At 42.2% G+C, this 20859-nt stretch overlaps 4 protein-coding genes across 6 annotated transcripts; all 4 read right to left on the reverse strand.

Moving 5' to 3' along the window:
- Positions 1 to 492: 492 nt before the first annotated feature.
- Positions 493 to 7075, reverse strand: jdp2a (Jun dimerization protein 2a). The gene is made up of 4 exons (XM_019857385.1): positions 6929 to 7075; positions 4265 to 4482; positions 3190 to 3294; positions 493 to 1483 (listed from the first exon to the last, which is right to left on the reverse strand). The coding sequence occupies exons 1-4, from the start codon at positions 7041 to 7043 to the stop codon at positions 1295 to 1297; spliced, it is 627 nt and encodes a 208-aa protein (XP_019712944.1). The 5' UTR covers positions 7044 to 7075; the 3' UTR covers positions 493 to 1294.
- An 800-nt stretch (positions 7076 to 7875) lies between these two features.
- LOC109507751 (proto-oncogene c-Fos-like) lies at positions 7876 to 11042 on the reverse strand. The gene is made up of 4 exons (XM_019857392.1): positions 10492 to 11042; positions 9687 to 9902; positions 9315 to 9422; positions 7876 to 9232 (listed from the first exon to the last, which is right to left on the reverse strand). Exons 1-4 carry the CDS (start codon positions 10642 to 10644, stop codon positions 8552 to 8554), a joined length of 1158 nt encoding a protein of 385 aa, XP_019712951.1. The 5' UTR covers positions 10645 to 11042; the 3' UTR covers positions 7876 to 8551.
- A 1126-nt stretch (positions 11043 to 12168) lies between these two features.
- Positions 12169 to 18601, reverse strand: mlh3 (mutL homolog 3 (E. coli)). 2 transcript variants are annotated; one of them, XM_019857390.1, is made up of 12 exons: positions 16166 to 18598; positions 15291 to 15392; positions 15128 to 15207; positions 14914 to 15018; positions 13958 to 14027; positions 13815 to 13883; positions 13609 to 13717; positions 13017 to 13176; positions 12914 to 12937; positions 12624 to 12702; positions 12384 to 12535; positions 12169 to 12309 (listed from the first exon to the last, which is right to left on the reverse strand). In XM_019857390.1, exons 1-12 carry the CDS (start codon positions 18372 to 18374, stop codon positions 12238 to 12240), a joined length of 3231 nt encoding a protein of 1076 aa, XP_019712949.1. In that variant the 5' UTR covers positions 18375 to 18598; the 3' UTR covers positions 12169 to 12237. The 2 variants fall into 2 exon arrangements, with proteins under 2 accessions (XP_019712949.1, XP_019712950.1); XM_019857391.1 differs by lacking the exons at positions 12169 to 12309; positions 12384 to 12535; positions 12624 to 12702; positions 12914 to 12937; positions 13017 to 13176 and having other exon boundaries at positions 13625 to 13730; positions 16166 to 18601.
- Positions 18602 to 19364: 763 nt separating this feature from the next.
- Positions 19365 to 20693, reverse strand: acyp1 (acylphosphatase 1, erythrocyte (common) type). 2 transcript variants are annotated; one of them, XM_019857396.1, is made up of 3 exons: positions 20584 to 20674; positions 20347 to 20514; positions 19365 to 19687 (listed from the first exon to the last, which is right to left on the reverse strand). In XM_019857396.1, the coding sequence occupies exons 2-3, from the start codon at positions 20425 to 20427 to the stop codon at positions 19472 to 19474; spliced, it is 297 nt and encodes a 98-aa protein (XP_019712955.1). In that variant the 5' UTR covers positions 20428 to 20514; positions 20584 to 20674; the 3' UTR covers positions 19365 to 19471. The 2 variants fall into 2 exon arrangements, with proteins under 2 accessions (XP_019712955.1, XP_019712954.1); XM_019857395.1 differs by having other exon boundaries at positions 19370 to 19687; positions 20347 to 20435; positions 20584 to 20693.
- Between the last annotated feature and the right edge of the window lie 166 nt (positions 20694 to 20859).

The following is a 20859-nucleotide window of genomic DNA, read 5'->3' on the forward strand; positions in this document are numbered from 1 at the left end:
GAGCCGAAACGATAGAACTGCAGGGGGGTTTAAGATCACATGTATCCCATCAAGCATCTTCTCGTGCACGAGAAACACATCTAGTGTTGTTGCTCTACCTGGTGGTCAACTTAGTGCAATGCAGAAAAACAAACCCTTTGACAAAAAACCTACAATTGGCATTAGAAGAGTAAACAAAACGTAAAATATGACATGCCTATGCAGAAAAATGCCAGGTGCCAAATGCATTTTTTGCACATAAAAGTACTGTATTTTTTATGGTTCATTAATTATAATGACATTATTTCTAATCAACTACATCGCAAGAACAAAATATTTATAAAATGAACAATTTTACAAATCTAAGATCTTATTTTAACCACCTTTACCAAATAACTGTCCCATCTGTTCGTTTTAAAAATCTAATGTGTTGTTTTGGCACCAAAATTCGCCCAGTCCTAATAATCTGGTAAACGCATTATTCCAATTTTCAGCATGAATACCATTACATTCTTGCCAGTAGTATACATGTTTAATGACATAATGACAGCGTTTTGTTTTTAAACTGATGTGCAACAATATGTGTCATTTTATTCTTAAAAATAAGAATAGTGAGTCTGGGTGGTTGGGTCTTCCTCTATCCAGTCACTCGACGTAAGTGTCTGCCACAAGGAGACCAATACATTCACCAAGCAGAATAAACGACCATTAAAAAAAAAAAAGGTATTTCTTGAAATGATACAAATTGCATTTCACTTCATTATCATAAAAAAGTACAAAATTATACATACAAAATGTTGGTAACAGCCATAGTCGATATACGATACAATGTCAACAGTACATATTTAATATGTAAAATACATGAATAAATGACGCCTGCGTCAAAATATGGGAGAGAGATTACAGACAAGACAAGCTACTAAATGTATGGCATTAAAGGGGACGTCTACTCAAAAGTTTTCTTTGACAATATGTCCTACGCGCCCCCACTAGTCTAAACACGGCATCCTGATTAATATCGTGTTTGTAGAATATGAATTAACCAGCAAAATTCACCAGTTTTTAATCCTTCTCAGGTGGTGGCCATTTTGTCACTTGCTGCCGACCAAAAATAACACCACAGATGCTCAGGGCTCGGGTAACAAAGTAACAAAGGAGAGAGTTTAAACAATAGTTTGTTTTAAGTGCCACACTCGTGACTAATTCACATCTTGTGGCGCAACATCCTGTCGGTTCAGCTGCTTCTCCCCCATCTTACAGCTTATAGCCAAGTGCTGGTCGTTGTCTCGTGTTACTGCAGAACATCAGTGCGACTTCACTCGGTCTCCAGCTGCTGCTGCAGCAGCGGGTTCACTTCGCTCTCGGGCGTCTGGACACTGTCCGTCCGGACGATGCAGGTGGGGCGATGGCGGTTAAGCATGTGGATCAGCTGCTGGCGTTCAAGTTTCAGCTCCTCGATCTGGGCTTTCAGGCCCGAGTTTAACATCGCTAATCTTTCCGACTCCTGTGGGAGAAGGAAGGCAGGAAGTTCAGGGTCAGAGTGGCAGGTCATGATGAGACCAAAACAGAGTGACCGGTGAACTTGAATAAAGATTTCAGCCTATTTTTCTGGCTAAAATGTGTGAAGTGACAATCATAAATAAGATGTTACAAGGGGTAAATTGCTTCCAAATGAGTCATTTGCATATCAACAGGACATTGAACAAAAACTGGAACATCACAAGCGAGGCAGCAAAGGTGTGAAGCTCCACAGATTTGCCCGCATGCCTATGGGCAGAGAGTGCATCACCAGGATGGTTGGAAACCGAATGACAATTCCTAGTCTCGCTGATGTAAGTAAGAAGCAATTAATAAAAATAGTTAGACAAGGCATAGGAGTTAGTTTAGCTAGACATATTTGTTTCAATTGTCCAGTGGTCACCACATAACCCCCTTGTGCGATGCGTTTTATGTTTGCCCACAAGAAGCAACTATTATTTCACCCATTTCATAAAAGGTGTGGACAAAGCTAATAAAGTTAATAATCTAGAGCGTCCTGCACTCCAATTCTTTGAACAGATTCCTTCAAAGTCATTTTGAGAATATTGAAAACAATGGTCTGAGCAGATAAGGTATTTTTTAAATTTACGACCGACACACCCAACTGTGTCGGTCCCTTCCGCACAGGAGCCCGTTTCTCAGATCAGTGCAAGGAAAGTGCTGTACAATTTATAATTTATTTGTAAAGTGATTGTACCAGTAATTTACTTCTTGTAGGGTCACTCAAAAGAATACTATCAAAATTCGCTATTCGTTCGAGGTCTTCCTGAATAAAATAATGCCAGAAACACACGTGGGCATCAATCTTCTCCCTGTATGGCGCTGTCCACTGCCCTTTATGACCCCTCAGCCCCGGCCCATTTGTTTACATCGGAAAAATAAGTAAACCAGCGGCAAGATTGCCTTCCAAATATGTAGAACAATTTTTATGAGGAAATTCCGCTGATATAAAGCATAGGAAAGAAACACGCACTGGATAAGGCAGCATGCGTGTACTGTTGCATGGCGTGATGCGTGTACTGTTGCATGGCGTGATGCGTGTACTGTTGCATGGCGTGCTTCACGCAGGCTGGGCTACAAAATGAGGCCTGTAGAGCACGTTGGCCAGACTCTGTTTGTATACAGCAGCGGCCGTACGGATAACAGAACTGTACTGGAGAATCAGCTCTACTCTCAGTCTCTCATTATGGCAGTAATATTAAATGATATTTGCAGAGGATAAAGAATATAGGCATCTGAATATTGTTATGTTATATGCGGCGGCACCCTTTGTGATCAGTGTCCAGTTCAGTGTCCCGTTATCTAAAAGGTTAACAACACCGCTGAACGGATGTTAATTTTTAGCCCGTGTGCCTGGAGAGTTTCCCATTGTGTGTTAGCATTAAGGTAGCGGACGTTATATGGTTGTTTTACATACATGTGCGCAAATTCTCTGTTTTATGTTTAGTTTGACAGTAACGTTCATCTGAGAGTATAACTACAACATCTACTCAATTTATTCAAACAAAACCCTTTTGTCATCATCTTCAGTTTAGATGAACTGTAGTCAATCACTTTCCGCCACCCAGAAATGCACTGGTGCCTATTGGTGCAAACGTTATGAAAAGGGCTACAAGGAGCAAGCTGAAGATCAGGATGGAAAACTGAAAAAAAAAAAAAAAAAGATCCCACCTTTTGTAGATAATCCGTCCTCTCTTTCTTCTTGTTTCGACATCGTGCTGCAGCCACCTTGTTTTTCTCTCGCCTTCGTTTCCTTCTATCGTCCTCGTCATCCCTCTAAAAAGAGAAAGGGTATGCACAAATGTTGGGGACAACCGTTTTCCTTCTGTAAGTGCACATTGGAATAACATTACGTTTCAAAAGCCTTGCAATATACGGTCCCTTTTCAGATGAAAGTTCTTGAATGCACAGAATCTACTATTATCAGTATTATAAAGGGTACAAAGTAATAGTTCTTCAAAGGTTTTGTGCATTAGAATACAGAATCAGTCTCGATATGTCCTGAACAGGTCATTTTTTTTTCAATAAACCTCCTGAAATAAATTAACTCCACCCATCTATTATCCAAACCCTTACATCCTTACAAGGGTCGCAGGTGCGCTGGAGCCTATCCCAGCCGTCTTTGGGCAGTAGACGGTGTACACCCTGAACTGGTTGAAAGCCAATGGCAGGGCACACATAGACGAACACTGCACTCACACTCACACCTAGGGGCAATTTAGAGTGTTTCATTAACCTGCTACGCATGTTTTTGGAACATGGGAGGAAACCGGAGTACCCGGAGAAAACCCAAACAGGTACGAGGAGAACATGCAAACTCCACTCAGGAAGGCTGAAGCCCGGAATCGAACCGTGGACCTCTGCACTGTGTGTCGGACGTGCTAACCAGTTGATCACCGTGACGCAAATAATTTAAGCACTTAAACAACCTACTACTGAAATGCACACACACACACGCTAACCAGTAGACACTCTCTAAGGTAATTAAATTCAAAGAAACAACAAATCATCAGAAACGTCAAATCATCTGGTGTGCATCTCTCAAAAGACGCTTCAATATGTATATCAATACATGGGGTGCAATACGATTCAAGGAGGCAATGATTTGAAACCGGAACGATTCGATTCAGTTCGTCAAATCAAAACAGATTCTCCGATTTAATACGTTTTTTGTTCCACCCCTACTTGCAGCATTTTGTAAAAAGTGTTCGGTGTTAAGTGTTATTCTCTCGTGGACACACAGTACCTCTGTTTTGATGACAAGAGGCCTCTTTCCCAGGCTGCCGATGAAGTGCAGGGGCGACAGCATCGCCTTGAACTCATGGAGCTCACCAAACTTGAGCGTGTCGGTCAGCGTGGTGGCCGAAATGCCAGCCAGAGGGCCCAGACTGGGCAGGGAACCTGCTGTCACCGAGGGATCCGGAATTTGTCCTGGCATGTTATCACACTCGGCCGTGGCCACAGCTAGGGAGACGCACAATGGCAGACATACTCAGAGGTTGCCTCATTCCATAACATTGCATCAAATTGGTCTTATGAATTAGCACTCTGTTTCTTCGAATATGTTGTTATTTATTTAGCTTTTTTTTTTTCCTGAAACAAATGCAATTTACAAATTCCAAGAACTTATGTCAATTGCTCGACAAAAGACCAAGCAGATGTCAACAAATTCCTTATGCTTGACTCCAAGGAGAACTAAAGATAGCTTCTACCAAGAAATGTTTATTGATTATCTTTCTGGACTTCATGTCAGGGGAGGGGAACATGGCAGTCCAAATTATTCTGCTGTGTCCTTTTGAAACGGGGTGTTGTTTTGTAAAAAGCACAGCCACCTTATGCTGCATATATGCAGTTGCATATATGCTTTTAGCTATATCTATATCTTATATTTATATTGCATTCTATGCTGTGTACAGTTCTTTTTCTGAAACATTTACTTGTGCATGCAACACTTTGTTTTTTCTTTTCTACCACCCCCCCCCCACCCAATTCTGCTGCTGTAGACTGCAAATTTCCCCAGTGTGGGACAAATAAGGGTTATCTTATCTTATCTTGTTTTGTAACATGTAAAGAAATGAATAAAATACAAGAGATGACACTTGCAGTAGTATGCGCAAAGCAGATCATGTTGCACCATTTCCCAACAGAGTGTTTTCTGCAGAAAGCGGATATTTCTATATATCCATAGACAATGGGAAAGGTAAGTATGAGCACAATAAAGTGGCAAAGGCACAGGAAATTCCAAGACCACATGATGCCCCCAAGAAAGAGCATCTAAGGTCAGCGGCTCGGAAATACAAAGTAGGTAACCTTAGCATGACAAAAAAACCAGAGAAATAGTTTGTTATCTACGTACATTTTTTTTGTAACTTCAAAGTTTTAGTTCTGTAGCCTTTACATTTTCGGCAAATTAGCTTTCTTAACCCTTTCATGCACCCTGTAACCTGGTAACATGATAAACTCTGTAGCAACCTCTGTCCCTGAAAGGGTTAAAAAGAAACTACAATTCTGGGTCCATTTCACCTGTGACCCTGATAAAGATAAGCACCGTACAAAATCATTACTTCTGCTCAAAATTATCCATGTAAATTCTAATAATAGATGTGCGGGCAGGAGTAAGTATAAAGTGCTCTTTGTTTGCCTTCATTGGTTTCAGTCTGTATATACATCATACTTAAAGAGGAGAATTAACAGAAACCAGAGGACTATGGAAACTACCATTCACATTTGTTTTTAAATTGTTGTATGGAAATGTATTCTTCTGAAGAAAAAAAAAAACCCACACAATTATATAATACTAAAGGTGATTTATTTGGGTTCCCAACCGTAACGTATTAGAAGGGAAGAAGTGTAGCCGCCTCACTCTGTAGCCACCCAGTCTGTAAACAAGCATCTAAGCTTCTGTACTTTGAGTACACTTGAGTAAAGAATGTGATTACTTTTACCACTTCTGCCAAGTAACAGAGATGGAATCAAGTCACACATGTGTAAGTCTTAATTCTCAAGTCGTAATCTTCAAACCTCAAGCAAGACCCAAGAAATTTTGACCAAATAAGATCTAATGTATGTATGTATAACAACTCTTCAGATAAATCACTCCAATTCAACACATTTTACAATAATCACCATGTGGTTGAATATCTGTCAACCAAAACTTGTGTTTCACAACTTCAACTTGCCCCCCAAAAATATACTGTCGTATGACTCTTCAACTCAACTCAATAAGCAAGTTCCTTTTTACCAGTTGCCGCATGTGATGTGCTAACATAATTTATCTTTAAACTGAACATAGAAAATGAAGAGAAGGCTCAGTCTGTTCAGTCATCATGTCTCACGTCATCAAAAGTGCGACTCGAGTCAACTCGAGTCCCAGCCACAATGACTCAACACTCCATCTCTGCTAAGACACAACAAACCCGGCAAGCAAATGTAGTTGTAGTCTTACTTGAGTTTACACTGACGTTATTGTCGTGTAATCACTTGAATAGGCTGTCATGGGAGGTGATACTCTCACGTGGTCCGAAAGTGGACCACTAACTGCTTGGAACCAAGTGCTTATTGGACTAGTTGAAAGCGGAAGTTTTCTTTTTCTTTCTTTTTTAGCCCTTCAATGCGGTCTTCGTGATTTTACGCAACGCTGTCTTTTCGTAAGAGGACAGCAGCACCGACCAAATGTTGCAAAGTCAACACTGTACGTTTAAAAAAAAAAAAAAATCAGTGCAAGGGTCCAACACGAATGGTATGTTTGGGTGTAAAAATACACGAGATGTTCGTGGGGCGATAAACCACCGCTCGATATTTGAAATGACGAGAGTAATAATGGCAGCCTACAACGGAGGTTCAACCCGAATGCGAGCTGAGAGAGCACTTTTTTTTTAAACAAACTAGTCCTTCCAACATGTTCACTAACCTGACTTGGAGCCCAGTTGGATCAAATGTCCTTTCTTCTGGTCGGCCGTGGGTCGAGTGTAGATTTTATAAAGTGGAAACCGTTGCATCAGCTCGCTTCTAAACGTGATCCCCATCTGGGGAGGATTCGGGAATGCGGAAATGAGGAGGCCGATGTCAGCAACAGGGATGTAAAAAAAAAAAATCTCACACTCCTCCTCCAATCAACCACCGAGGAGCCTACACCACAGTACTCAGCGATGGGAAATATTGCGTTACTGTACCTATTATTTAAGTATAGTGTGTACTTGTGTTTGTTTCTGCCAAGTTAGTTTGTCCAATGACTCGTTATATCTTTCAGCATAGCTTAAAAAAAATCGAGCATTGCATATAATTGACAGTAAACATAAATTATTTTATACAATTGTAGTTGTAGTGTAATGTCAATGTCAGAGTCTATTTTTAAGGTTAAAAAAAGTTTTAACCGGAATCTTTTTTCCAGACAAATATCTGTACTTCTGCTGAGGTGTATTGTGATTACTTTTGCAAGTGTGAAATCAAGAAGAGAGAAATCATGTAAAGACAACTTGGGGGGGTGGGGGGTGCACATAGCTACTTACCATGTCCCATTATTATACTGTCACTCCAAGTGTCTAGTACAGCTAAGTACCCTCATTAGAAGCAAATTAAACAAAGACCCAAATATCAGACTTTCATCTCATTCCTGTGCAAATGTAATTTTTTTTCATTCACCCATTCATTCAATTCGGATATCTCTTGGTCGCAGTGAGCTTGAGCATACAATCACTGACTTTAGACGAAAGGTGGACTACCCCCTGGACTGGCTGCCAGTCAGTCGCAGGGCACATACAAAGACAAACAACCATTTACTCTTACATTCACATCATCCCTGAGTGGGACTTAACCTACGCTGCCTGCACTGAAATCAACTGAATATAGACAATGAAGTGCATGTGAATTTTTATATACAATATGGCATAGTGCAAGCCACATATTCTCTTTAGCATTGCTCACCACTAATTATAACACAATAACATGCAACTCAGAGTCAATTTATTTTTATTATTATTCAGCAGCATAGATAAGCACTCAATGCTCAATCTCTTCATCCTTTAACAAAATCTGACAGGTAGAAAAATAAATCATAAGTTACATCTTGATAGATATATAGTATATAGGACTGGATGTTTTCATGGAAAACTTTCTCAACAATGAGGTCAAAACCACAGTTGATGACATTGAGGTAAGCATGGATGAATGTGTGTGATTACAGCATCAATAGTAATCGGGACACCAAAACACGAAACCATACAGACAAGTTAAATTCCACATTACATCCTAGATCTAAACAGATCATATACTGTACTGATAGATATGCTGTACAGTATATTAAGATTTGAAAATTATCTGGAAACTTCTCCGCATGCATTTCAATGGAGAGCTCGCTCGTGTCAAAGTGAACGCCATGCTACATCATTACACAGTTGGCTATGTGTCTTTCTTGAATGTAGTCATCCTCAAACTATTCCCGCTTACACACAGTGGCTTATGCAAGTTGCTCACTTCTTGTATCCGAATTCCGAAACCTGCAAGAGAGAGAGAGAGAGAAACAAACAGCACACCTTTACAAGGCCAGCAATGTTGGGGAGTTGAGGTGATCGACAGATTCAGCTTTTCCTCCTCCCCCTCCTCCTCCTCCTTTATGGCTGTCGAGTCCCTCTGTGAGCAAGTCCAGCTCAGGACAGGAGAAGGTAAACACCGACAGGTAGCTGCTGCAGGTTGGGGTGGAGGTCACCACAGGAGTACTGAGGGGCTCCAGGTCGCTGGAGACAGACTTGTACAGGGTCTCCCAGTCTGAGACCCCGAGGGAGCCACTCAGATCGATGTCCGGAACAGACCGGGCCGTCTCTGTGGGCGGCTTGTCCTCCAAAGTGGGCAGCATAGCGTCCAGGAGCCCCCCCTTGATGTCCAGAGAAGGCTCCAGATCGCAGATGTTGATTTCGGCGCTGGCGCACAACAGGATGTTGGAGTTCCCCGAGATGGCTGTGGACGGATCGCTGGGGATGTCCATGTCTTGGAGCGAAGGCGCTTCCTGAACGTCGTCGTCCGGGAGCTGATCCTCCTCCGGACTTGGCGGAATTTCTGGGGATCCGGCAGACTCAAGGAACACAGACTCCATGCCCTCGGACATTTGGCACACCGGTTTATGCGTGGCCAGGATGAATTCCAGGCGCTCTTTCTCTTTGAGGAGGTTGGCAATTTCTGTCTCCAAGGATGCATTGTCTTCCTCCAGCTTATCCGTCTCCTTTTCGGGATACAGAGCAACCACGTTCACACATGAGTGGGTGCGAATGACAGCTGAGCAAACGCATCCCTTGTTTACTTACAGCTTGCAGCGTATCCGTCAGTTCCCTCCGTCGGTTGCGACACTTGGCAGCAGCCATTTTATTCCTCTCCCTCCTGATCCTCTTCTTCTCCTCCTCTTCCGGAGAGAGCTGGCACAAAGAACAATTGAGTGAGAACCTCCAAGAATCCGGCCCCTCTCATCCCCAGATGTCTGCTATACATCTCACTGCCAATTAATGCAGCCTCTGGAGAACGGCAACATGTTTCGTGGCCATGCGTCTAAAAATAGGCCATTGTTGCAGACTTGCTGTGACCTGAATATAAATGCAGTGCCGATAAGGAAGGGCATGCACAATGCCGTGCACGAGTTATTCACTGTAAATGTGCATTGCATGCTGTGAGTTACCCGATACCTGCTCTGCTTTTGCCTTCCTCGCTGCATTCTTTCCCTTATTCCTGCTCTCTCTTATGGGTGTTGCCTTGCGAGAGCTCTGCGGCTGATTGGCTCGCTCGCAACCCGGAGACGGGGAGACAGATGTAATGATTGTAGGCTGGACCATCCACTGGAAATCAGGGCTGGAGGAGATTGCAGTGACGGTCGGAATAAACGCAGTGTCTTGGCAGACGTCCTGAGGTGGAAAAATAAATTGAAATATTCACAAATGAGATTTTTTTAAATGCCTTTTAAATGGATCTGACAGTGTAAATTGAAAGAAATGGAAATATGGACAAGATTTCTGAGGAGATATCTTGAGTGGGAAAATAAATAGAAATAATCAATCATGAAACATATTGATCCATTTGGGATAGACGCTTCCATGGATCCGACTGCATAATGTGGACTACCGTTCCTTGACATGTAGCCAAACAGAAATAGCCCTCTCCCCCGATCAATATATGACTTTATCATTGCTAATGACGTCAGCGCTGACGCAGGGATGCTGTGGAGTCTCCTGAATGGATTTATATTTCTCAATGAACCTCTGCATCGACACGCTCACATCTGGCCCACAGCTTGGAAGCACGCACCAAAATAAAAAGACGAAAGAAAGAAAATCACGACTCACAGTTTCCCACGCACCGCTAAGGTCACAGAAAAACAACAAATATTAAAATGTGTCTAAAATGAAATAATCCAATTTAGAATTTGTGCCACAAGTTAAAACGGCGAATAAAAACGGTCTGTGTGTTGAATGCTCGATCAAGACCCATTCATACCTTTGCATTGCTCCCTAAGGAAGAGGAGGATGAAGAGGAGGCAGGAGAGTTCGCCTCCTCGGCCGTCTCCTGGCACCTTGTCCCGGCGGGAGAGTCCGCCCGGCAGGTGGGCGACACCGCTTCCAACTCAGGCGTCATCTCTTTACGAAGCATCACGAAGAGACACAAAAAGAATCGACTTAATTTTTTTTTTAAATAGAAGAAGAAAAGGCTTACAGGAAGCCTGCCGAGATTCAGTCGTCCAGGTATAAAGTCTACCTGGTAACTGGACGAGCTGGATAGAAGCCCCTCCTTTAGAGCCCTGCTACAATTTTATGAATGAACCGGGACTGTACCATTGTCAGAGGTGCGGGGGGTTCTGACTGAGAGCAAACAAAGGCTCCCATGTTTTTGTCGTTGGAGCTTTGCCTTAAATTCTTCATCATACGTCTGCAGTTGATGATTTTGCCCATTCTAGATGTCAGCTAAATACCATCTTTGACATACGTGTGTGTGTGTGCGTGTGTGTATGTGTTATTAATACACACGTGACCATATATTTCCTCAACTGTGTCATTGGGTGCGTTTGTTCATTCAATTCCCACCTTTATCAGCCTGCATTTTCATTTATACGACACGATAAAAAACAAATCACATCGTTTGACAATCAACTTTCCGTGTGTTATTTTGTTATGAATGAAAAATACTCGTACGTGAGACGTCATAATATTTGTTCTGAGGTGAGGATAAAAACGTGAGGGCGAAGGAGTCACGTGACTGGAGGACAGGAGGAGACGAGCATCCTCCTCCTCCACAAGGACAGAGACTGATGAATTCTTTCTCGGTAGAATTTGGCAGACATTTAATGGTTTTTGGACGCAACGTGTGAGCGGTGACACATGTTGTTTGTGTGGCCAGGAAATAAACAAGGTCGGTTTTAAGTAAACAACAGGCCAGTTTAGCGTGGGTTACTGAGCCATACTGTTGGGGTCTGTATTGTGTAATTACCCAAAATGGACAATTTCAAATTAGATCATCCTACTTCTTGTAGCATGATTGATATACACAGTATTGATTACACCATAACGTTTTCAGACATTCTCAGGTAAATAAAAATTATAAGGAGGTTATTCATTTCAAAATATGGATAATACATTGCAGGGGCGTTACGAGAATTTTTTTTCTGTGAGATTGCACATCTCACTGAAGGGTGGCCTTAAGTGTGCATATGTGTGCTCATGTCCATTTGCATGCTCCGAACCGCCTCTGTAACTGAGAAGTCATTGTTTATCACACCATTCACTGTCAGAGTTTTATCAAATCAAATATTCTTTACTTATCTAAGACTGGTTCTTTTAAGAGTTTGCAGTCAGATAATTTGTAACCTTGATCTTTAAATACACCGTTAATATAAATGGACGGTGGTAGAATATCAAGGAAACTAAGAATACTGCATCCATGTGAAAATGGCAAAAAGGTAACAAGTTTCAATATTTTCCCGTTATGGCCACTATGTAGCTCTGACCCTGTTACAGTGGTTGCAGTTTGTGGTGACATGTTACAAATCCAACCGGAAGTCATTCGCTGTCATCAACACGATTGGGAGATTTTGTCTAATTTTGCTCAAATTTGAAGATATAAAAGATGCACCCAAGTCGAAGTCACAGGACCAGCCAAACTATGAAAAAAGATGTACTCCAGACATTTATATGAAAAGATCAATTTATTATTTAAAAAAAAAAACTATTTAATGAGGTTGCCACAAAATTATCTATTCCCATACAGTACCCATGCTTTGTACATCCTTCTTAATTTTCCGAGGTTGGGTTTCTGAGGTTCCTGTGGAGGACAAGAAGGCTTCGTCATCGTCAACAGTGGGCACACTTTTTAAAAGCACTAAAGCATTCCAGTACCTTCTGGTTGGGCTCCAAATGAACAACGTCGACGAGCGGAGCGATGGACGGGCGGCCGTGGGCGCACTGGAAGGGCAGCTGGCAGGATGACAAGGACGCAACCAAGCTGTGGCACTCGTCTTGATTCAGACTGTCGTTGAATTTGATGGCGCCTGTTGGAATGTGTCACTTTTCAATTATGACACTTGGAAGCCAAATGATGATGGTGTGGAATGATGTTGATGAGTCGTTTGGCCTTACCGTGACACGCTAGCGAGGCGAGGACTTTCAGCACCGTGAGCGGTAGAGACCCTTTCACTGTACCAGTGGAACGAAGTAACTAACAAAAACAATACAGTGGGACCTCTTACACAAAGTCTACACACCCCTGTTTAAATGCATATAGTCAAGGTGAAATGCATTATGAACACTTCCAGAAACTAGGTAGTGAAAGCACAAAACCGCCACTTCATTTGGAATAATCACTTCAACTTTGGGGAGTTCAGCAGTACTTTTAATATTCTAACCAAGCACGGATGCTTCAATCTTACCTCTATCAGCTCTTGAAGGTAATCCTGGGGAAAAAAAAAAAAAAATCACACATAACATTGAGAGTCGCTCATCTCAATTATTTGATTTTTAACAAATTTTCACCTCAACAACGCGCTTGATAATAGATGGCCTTTTCCGCCGAAGCTCGTTATTTTCTTTTTCCACCAAACAAACGGGCACCTTGCCTACGAGCACCTGGTCATCCTGCCTCGGTGTGAATGTCACTTCCAAGCCCAAGCTCCGCAAATGAATCTGACAAGACCTGGTTGAGGACAGAGCAAGTTGCTTGTTACATGTTCATTTCATGAATCGCGATCGACCGGTAGTCCGCGGACTGGTCCCGAGTTGATGGCGAGGGATGTTGGGGGGAGATTTCTGTGTCTGCGTGTCTGTTAAAAAGCAGGTCACCTTTAACCTGCGGTGGCGCATGACCTGCATCACTGGTCAGCAGTCTGCAATGGCAGCTTGCGATCAAAGCCGTTGCAATTTAAAAAAAAATATATATTCTCATTCAAAATTTGTTTAATCTCCAATTCACCGATGACACTGGCACAATCCTGCATTACACTGAAAGGAGTTTGTAATAAAACATACTTGAGAGGGTAAATCTGGGAGATGAATCAATGGGGGGGGGGGGGTGCTAGTGTACCTAATAAAGTGTTCCTTGTTGTGTTGCACATGTAGTAATATCCACCTGAGCAGCCTTTGTTCCTCTTCTGTCACACAGATGTGCAGAGGTGGTAAAATAGTGGATGAACAGAGACGCCTCTCGCCGGGTGCGTTTGGGTCCTCTTCAAAGGAATCTGGAATGGTACGCTGTGCTTTCAGTGCAGCTTTGGAAGAGTATCTCTTCACTAATACCCACAGTATACTGACTGCATTGTTTGTCTTGTTCTATACCTGCTATTAGGTTTTCAAGACGTACTCTCTCATGTGCAGCGTGTTGGTCCAACAGTACTAAAAGATTCCCTGTGGTTTAAAACCAATGAATATGAGAAGAAGGAAAACAACAAAGAGGAACAAGATCAAATGATCTTCCATACCTTCACATTCCGTATCGTCAGTTGTATTGATAAGGCACGCAAGAAACTTGTAATCAACTTGATTGATCACCTGCAATTGGAAATCAAGTTGCTTGCTGTAATATTTAAAGGGGACATGTTACTAAAATTGACTTGACTGCACTGGTGAAAAAACGTGTCTGTGAGCGCGCCATTCTGCATTCCCGCCTCACTTTTCAGGACAGTAAATAATTTCAATAACTGCCACAGAGTTTCTCGGCCCATGGCTGGACAGGATCCAGCAACTGCCAGTAACAAGCAACAGCCGGAGTTTGGCGCCAGACTACATGAAATCATGTCAAACCCAACAGGTAAGCAGAGCTGCAGTGTTAGCACATGCTACTGTGAGCTAACAGTGTCGCCAGAATTTGCTTGTGACAACTAGCCCATATTCATTCGGTAAAGTTGTGGACAGGGAAGGAGGTGGAGGGCTCAAAAATAGTCATTCAGTAAATTAGTCCCCCCGCCCCACAGAATGTTACTTTCAGATCTAGATTGTTGACCATCATAAAATCCTACTTATCATGTGTAAACATTTTGAATGACTTTTTAGATTTGTGGATTCAATGCCTTTTAAGACTTTACAAGGACTGTCTTGTGTTCTGGAGGAAATCTCAGGTCTCCTGAAGTCTCTACTGACACCATAAAACGTGGCTATATTTGTTACTCTTTGCTTTTCATTCATTTAGGGGGGGAAAAAAATTGCTCAAGATATATGCATGCACCCGGCTGTCATAGTAACAAAAATTATACTCTGCGATTGCATGAGACACAAAAGGTGCAATATTAACACAAGGGCATATTGAGTTTGCTTCATTCTTTATCCTTTGTGCATTTTGACAGAGACTTTTTTAAGACACTTGAGAACTCTTTGAAATTGTGGATAAAGCGTCTGTGTAAAAATAGCTCCTCTCAGATAGTCCTTTAGTGAGCCTTACCTTCATAGAGTGTATCATGGCCTTCGAGAAGCGGTACGGAAACAGGATGTTGTGGATCTTTACAGCGAGACCACCAGGTTGCCCACTTGAGATGTCCACACCCACCTTTTATCACGGCACCAACATAAAAAAAAAAAAAAATCATGAAATCTGAATTTGTACGGTGGACATATATAAAAAGCCAATCCTGGAAAAGCATGAGAGACCAGTTTACCTCTGGAGGACGCACAAACACAGGGTTGTTCCAGTTTGAGTACAAAGACAGAAGTGAGTTGCAGGTCTCGACATTGTCACCTGGGAGAAAAAAAAAGGCACATTTAATGTTGTACAATATATGAGCACGGGTCCTTCGTTCAGATCCTTCAGTGGTTCAGTACCTGTGTCATCTCTCCCTGCATGAAGCACTCTTTCACCTCTGGCTTTAGGCAAGAAGGGCAGCACTTGCTCTGCCTGGAACGGGTAACACCTGTATTCCATCCCTACAGTAATACAGCAATATAATAACACACGAAAGAGGATGCACCGGGCACAGTCATTACAGTGGAAACTTCGACATGGTTTGTCACTTTATTGTTTTATGCTGTAGCTCCAGTAATCACATTTCTTTATAAGGCTTCATGTCTTGCTGCCCTACCACATAGTTCAGGTATATTAAATAGACAGGTGATTGTTGTAACACATATTAAACTGCCAGTACTAGCCAGAAATTGCCGCACTGTCTTCAATACTGCAGTCTCTCTGACCAGTTTTTTTTTTAATTGAATTAGTTTTTGGGGAGGATGTCCAATTTTTTTAATGTCACATTGTCACTATTGTGTCATTTTGTCTCCACTTGATTATCTTCATTGGTTTCCTTGGTATATTTGATCTCTTGGAAATTGTGATACTTCTGTACAATGAGATCCGTTGGATACTGTGAAAGCTCATCTGAACCTGAACAATACTTGTGTTGCCAACTCCCATTTAACATCGCCTGAATGTGATTGGTTTCTTCTCAACACAGCCACATCCCCAGTTTTAAGAGGGTGCGGCTAAACGTCTCTGGTGTTTAATTTTACTCAGCCTCTTGAAAATTGACTTGTATAGGTCTCATATTTTGAAATAATGTATTGATTTTTCCTTTTTTTTTAACATCAAAACACTTAACATTGGAACAAGGGTGTGTTGACTTTTTATATTCATCATATCTGTTTTCTCTCAATCTAGACAATGATACTTTGTACTGGGGCTCCAATGACTGCTTGTGACTCACCAGTTTCAGAAACGACACTAACGGCCATGTTGGTGACATCCGAAGTGCAGCGGGCCTGTGTTTCTTCCATCGACGGTTCCTCGTATTTGCTAAGCCCAGTCACTTTGTTGACATACGCCATTTTTCCCATTTCGGTATCAAAGTGATGGAGCCAGTCAGTAGATGTTGCAGTTGTACCGACATCACTGGGCTCAGCACGGGCATTGTTAGCGCCGTCTTGAAAGCCTTTCGTACTAATGACGGAGGAATTATGTGGAGAAGCACAACTGGGTGGGACTGCGTCTTTTCTCCCATTTTGTTTCAGTTGGTTAAGTTTGCCAGCTAAAGATTGTTTTTCCGAAGTGCGTTTTAGCGTGGTGTACGCTAAGGGTGCAGCAGAGCTTTGAGGGCCTTCTGGTTTGTCCGCTTTGGTTTCTGTGACGTCACTTTTCAGTTGCTGGTTCTGGGAAATAACACCATCTTCTCCAAGGTCTGGCTCAGGTAGTCGAGCATTAATAGGACTCTCCATAGAGCTAAGCTTTGTTTCTACAGATTTTCCATAAATTCTTCTGAACTCGTCAAGCGATCCAGATCCCTTAGCCGCAACTTTGGGAACCTTTGAGGGGACAGCAGGAGAAAAGCTTCTGTGCATTCTTCGTGACAATGAAGCATGGTGTGCGTCAAGGCAGATTTTGCGTTTTAAATGCTGCTGATGAAATTGTGTCCTGGTGCTGTGGGGAGCCTCCTGCAGACATTTGTGAATGAATGGACAGGATACACGAATCTTTCTGAACGTCTTTTCTTCTGCCCCGGTTTCCTGCGGAACGAGAGTTGTTTCACTGACTGATAAATGAACGTTTGTAGTTGTTTGGGGCAACCTGATCTCTTTTTCAATGTCCACAGCTTTACTAAACGCGGTCTCTGACTCTTTTGCATCGTTAACAAGGTCCAGTCTAGTCAGATCAACATGTCCGTTATTTTCAGTTGAAAGCACATCAGCTGCAACGTGAGTCTTGGGTTTACGATGAACATTTTGCGATGCCAGTGTCGGCGCTGATGTATAAATGGAGTTTGTACCAACACTCTGGTCAGAACTATTGACTTCATGCACAGCGCTGTCGACTTTCATCAACCTTGGCGACGCATCGTGCAATTCATCTTGGGAGAGCACCAAGTTCTCCCTGCACAGGAAAGCTTTTACGGCCTCTTCTATGCACAGCAAAACACCATCCCAATCTTTGAACTCGATTAGGGTTTTGGCAGGCTCAAGACTAATATCATACTCCAAATAGGAACATTTAATATTCATGACATATATTCCATGGAGGTCTTGGCAGCGTTTCTGCTTGGGGCTCCTGATGGCAGACTGTTTTTCTGGGCTGTCATTCCTCTGGGTTGGACTGCTAAGTCTACGTAGAAGCGAGTTCAGCAGTGTGTGTATGCGCGTCTTTAGAAGCAGTCTGCCATTCACATACAAGAATTGCAAGCTACTGTTGTAGTGGCCCTCTCTGCCAAGGTAACCCGTCACCTCAAACTGGGCATGCGTGTGCTGGATCTCACCGAGTTTCTGAGCTCGGGTCAGGCTGTGGATCTGGATAAACCTGTGGTAGGTGTCTCTGGCTTTGGGGAGCTGCACTATCATGGCTCCCATGCAGTCATTCTTCAAGGTGAAGGACACAGAGGGGTGCATCAGGGACATGGCCTCCACCCGGTACCTGACCCTCTCACGTTCCAGGACAAGGTCCATCCTCTTCCTGCGCACGGGCATGTTGTGGAACAAGTTGCAAATGATAACTGTGGTTCCAGCAGTTGGTCGACAAATGTCCTTTTCGAACACATCCATTCCTTTGCCATTCTTAAAGATCCTAACAAGTGTCCTGCCTGAGTTTTTGGCCCGGGATGAGATTTCTACAAGTGTGGCTAAAGCAACTATACTTGCAATGGCTTCACCTCTGAAGCCATAGTACCTGAGCTCGTCCAGGTCGCCCAGTGAGTGACATTTGCTGGTGTGGTATCTGTTCCCTACACACGCCATGTCCTCTGCGCTCATCCCAGCGCCGTTGTCGATAACCTGCACCTTGAACGCCTCCAGATCCATCCGGACGCTGACACACGTCGCTCCGGCGTCGAGGCTGTTGAGGATGAGCTCCTCGACGCATTGTTGAAGAGATGGCACGGCGACACCGGAGCGAAGTTTCACCCGAATCTCTTCCGACAGACATTTAATCATTTCGGTTGCACATCTTCACTTGTTTGGAAACGTGACGTTTCAGCGTCGCCACAGTCCTCATATCGTGACCGCGGAATATTCTCGCTGCTGTCACGAATTAGTGATTGAAATACTTAAGGAAAAAAGTAAACGACGCGTTAAAACCAACATATCGGTTGTCGTTAACAGTCAACACGAAGGATAGTCTGCTGGCACCGGAAGCTAAACTAAACGGCCTGCCATCTGTGTTGTGGAATGAACCAACGGCCTCATCCTAGGGCGCCCCCTACTGCACGTCATGTGTACTCGGGTTTCATTTTGGTGCCGTCGGAACCTGAGAGCGACTTTGAAAAATAAAATAAAATGAATGAAAATGGCAGTGGGGCGGGAGACATACACTCAAGAAATAACAAGATTTACCCACATTAGGATTATTAATTTGCAGTATATGAAGACATCATTTTGACTTCGAATTAAAAACAATGATTTTCAACAGCTCAATTTTGTTTATATAGCGCTTGAACAGTGAGGCAGGAACAGGATAAATATATCAATATGCAAACTATTTCTGTAAATCTCTTCTACTGTTTGCATTTTTTCATGATCATTCTGCCACGTTCCTCAAAAATAATAATGTCTCACCAATGGTGACCTTTTTTTTCTCTTTTTTTGTTAGAATAAAAGACTAGCTGTTACCAGCAGGCACAATGTCCCCTATTCAAAGCACAGCCCAGAGAGGGGTTCTCAAACTCTTTACTCTTTAAGGACCACCTAAAAAAACCCTTAACATTTCAAGTACTACCATCATGGCCATTAAAATACACCATATCATCGGTCTACTGTAAGGTCTACTGTATTTGATTTGTAACCATTCAAAATTGAATGCCAGCAAAGGTACAGGAAGGGTGTTCAAATAGCCCAATAAATGGAGCATTTGCTAGTTCACATGGGAAAAATGTCTTTTTTTGCTTTATTTATGAAAGTATTTCCACATTGTCGAGATGTAAAGGAATTTTTGTGCATTTTTCAATACTGTACATTATAAGTAACACATTTAAACAAATATTAAGAAAGGACAGACAAAATAAATAAGTGCTTGTAGGCTAATAAAGTACGAGTCATTTTACAATGTCAAAAGACGAGTGATCAAGATGGACAACAGTTTTCTCATTCTTGAACTCTGCCTTGGTAATCTGTGACTTGGGACTCCCAGTGGATTTGAGCCATTGTTGCATTTCTGTCACCTTTTTGCGTGGGCCCTGCAGCTGCCCTTGCACAGTTCCCGCACCTGTGTTTTGGACCCAACCTACAAGGCCAAGCTTCTTGGCCTGGGCCTGCAAAGTTCAACAGACGCACAAACAGATCAGGCAAAAAATATGACCCGTGCTTCAATGCACACAGAACATTACTTATGAAAATGCAATTAATACTGTACTATTATCGTCTTGACAAATGTGCACGTAAGTCGTGCTGTCATCAATCATGAACAGCAGTTTCAGTGGATATTCATATACTGTATACCGGTAACTCAATTAAAAATACTGATATATTTTCAAGATTTTTTTTCCCATTACTTTTCAGCTCATCAGCAATCTCCGTAGGAAACTGATTGCTATCTCCATCATTTGAATCAGGTGTTTGACACTTGTGCTTTAAAGTTTTGTGGCAACACTGAATGCTATTTGGAACTGTTCATAATTCAAATTACGCAAAAAAAAACAAAAAAAAAAAACAAAAAAAAAAAAACACTTGAAATCTCCCAAACATACAACATTTGTATTATCTTGTGATTTTTTTTATATCACAAAACCTGACTTTTGAACAGGTCCACTGTAACTCATAATTAGGGTAAATATTTGTAAGGAAAATTGTTCAAGGTCAGATTTCTATTTATATATATTTATGTGTGCGAGTGCGTGTGTGTCATCGTGCATTCTTGACGAAACGTCGAATGTCGATACATTTGTGAATCTGTTGATAAAGTAAAACATACCTGTGTATATTTCCGAAAAAAGACTCCTTGGACTCTTCCAAATACTTCATAATCCACAGAGATCGATTCTCCGTCTGACATGCTGCACACTGAAAAACAATACGCCACTGGCGATCTTGTAACCAAAACACATGGGGTACAGCAGCGGCATGCTTTGTCGTCTAAAATCTAAATAAGAGTCATTATTTAGATAAATATGCACATTTCTATTTGGTGCGTGGCAATTTTAATATTCACCTGAACGTTATTCAAACAGATTGGACGTTAAAGACGATCTCGGATGTAGTTTACGGTCGAACTCTTATTTCCAGAAGTGACGAAAGTGACGTAATATTAAAGCGACTGATGGTTTCCTGGCAACATACGTATTTTATCTTTATTCAACAGTAACACGCGAGATCAGTATTTAGTTCAGTTGTATTCATGTTTTGATACTTGAGAACATCTAGTCTACAGGTGTTCACGCGACCTTTTAAAGCTGTCAAACAAAAATATTGCGTAAAACAGGTTGCG

Source organism: Hippocampus comes, unplaced genomic scaffold (assembly GCF_001891065.2).
Source record: "Hippocampus comes isolate QL1 unplaced genomic scaffold, H_comes_QL1_v1.1 scaffold32, whole genome shotgun sequence".
NCBI classification, from domain to species: Eukaryota; Metazoa; Chordata; class Actinopteri; order Syngnathiformes; family Syngnathidae; genus Hippocampus; species Hippocampus comes.

What these genes read in the sequence shown, in the direction of transcription:
- jdp2a (XM_019857385.1), bottom strand. Translation starts at nt 7,043, where the DNA reads ATGGGGATCACGTTTAGAAGCGAGCTGATGCAACGGTTTCCACTTTAT. An exon ending in CCAACTGGGCTCCAAGTCAG is followed by an intron (nt 4,483 to 6,928) that starts GTTAGTGAACAT and finishes GCGTCTCCCTAG; the next exon opens with CTGTGGCCACGGCCGAGTGT. An exon ending in CTCTTGTCATCAAAACAGAG is followed by an intron (nt 3,295 to 4,264) that starts GTACTGTGTGTC and finishes TTCTCTTTTTAG; the next exon opens with AGGGATGACGAGGACGATAG.
- LOC109507751 (XM_019857392.1), bottom strand. Translation starts at nt 10,644, where the DNA reads ATGCTTCGTAAAGAGATGACGCCTGAGTTGGAAGCGGTGTCGCCCACC. An exon ending in CCTTAGGGAGCAATGCAAAG is followed by an intron (nt 9,903 to 10,491) that starts GTATGAATGGGT and finishes TTTCCACCTCAG; the next exon opens with GACGTCTGCCAAGACACTGC. An exon ending in TGACGGATACGCTGCAAGCT is followed by an intron (nt 9,233 to 9,314) that starts GTAAGTAAACAA and finishes TATCCCGAAAAG; the next exon opens with GAGACGGATAAGCTGGAGGA.
- mlh3 (XM_019857390.1), bottom strand. Translation starts at nt 18,374, where the DNA reads ATGATTAAATGTCTGTCGGAAGAGATTCGGGTGAAACTTCGCTCCGGT. An exon ending in TGTTTGTGCGTCCTCCAGAG is followed by an intron (nt 15,019 to 15,127) that starts GTAAACTGGTCT and finishes CCGTGATAAAAG; the next exon opens with GTGGGTGTGGACATCTCAAG. An exon ending in CCATGATACACTCTATGAAG is followed by an intron (nt 14,028 to 14,913) that starts GTAAGGCTCACT and finishes TTCCAATTGCAG; the next exon opens with GTGATCAATCAAGTTGATTA.
- acyp1 (XM_019857396.1), bottom strand. Translation starts at nt 20,427, where the DNA reads ATGTCAGACGGAGAATCGATCTCTGTGGATTATGAAGTATTTGGAAGA. An exon ending in TTTTTCGGAAATATACACAG is followed by an intron (nt 19,688 to 20,346) that starts GTATGTTTTACT and finishes TGAACTTTGCAG; the next exon opens with GCCCAGGCCAAGAAGCTTGG.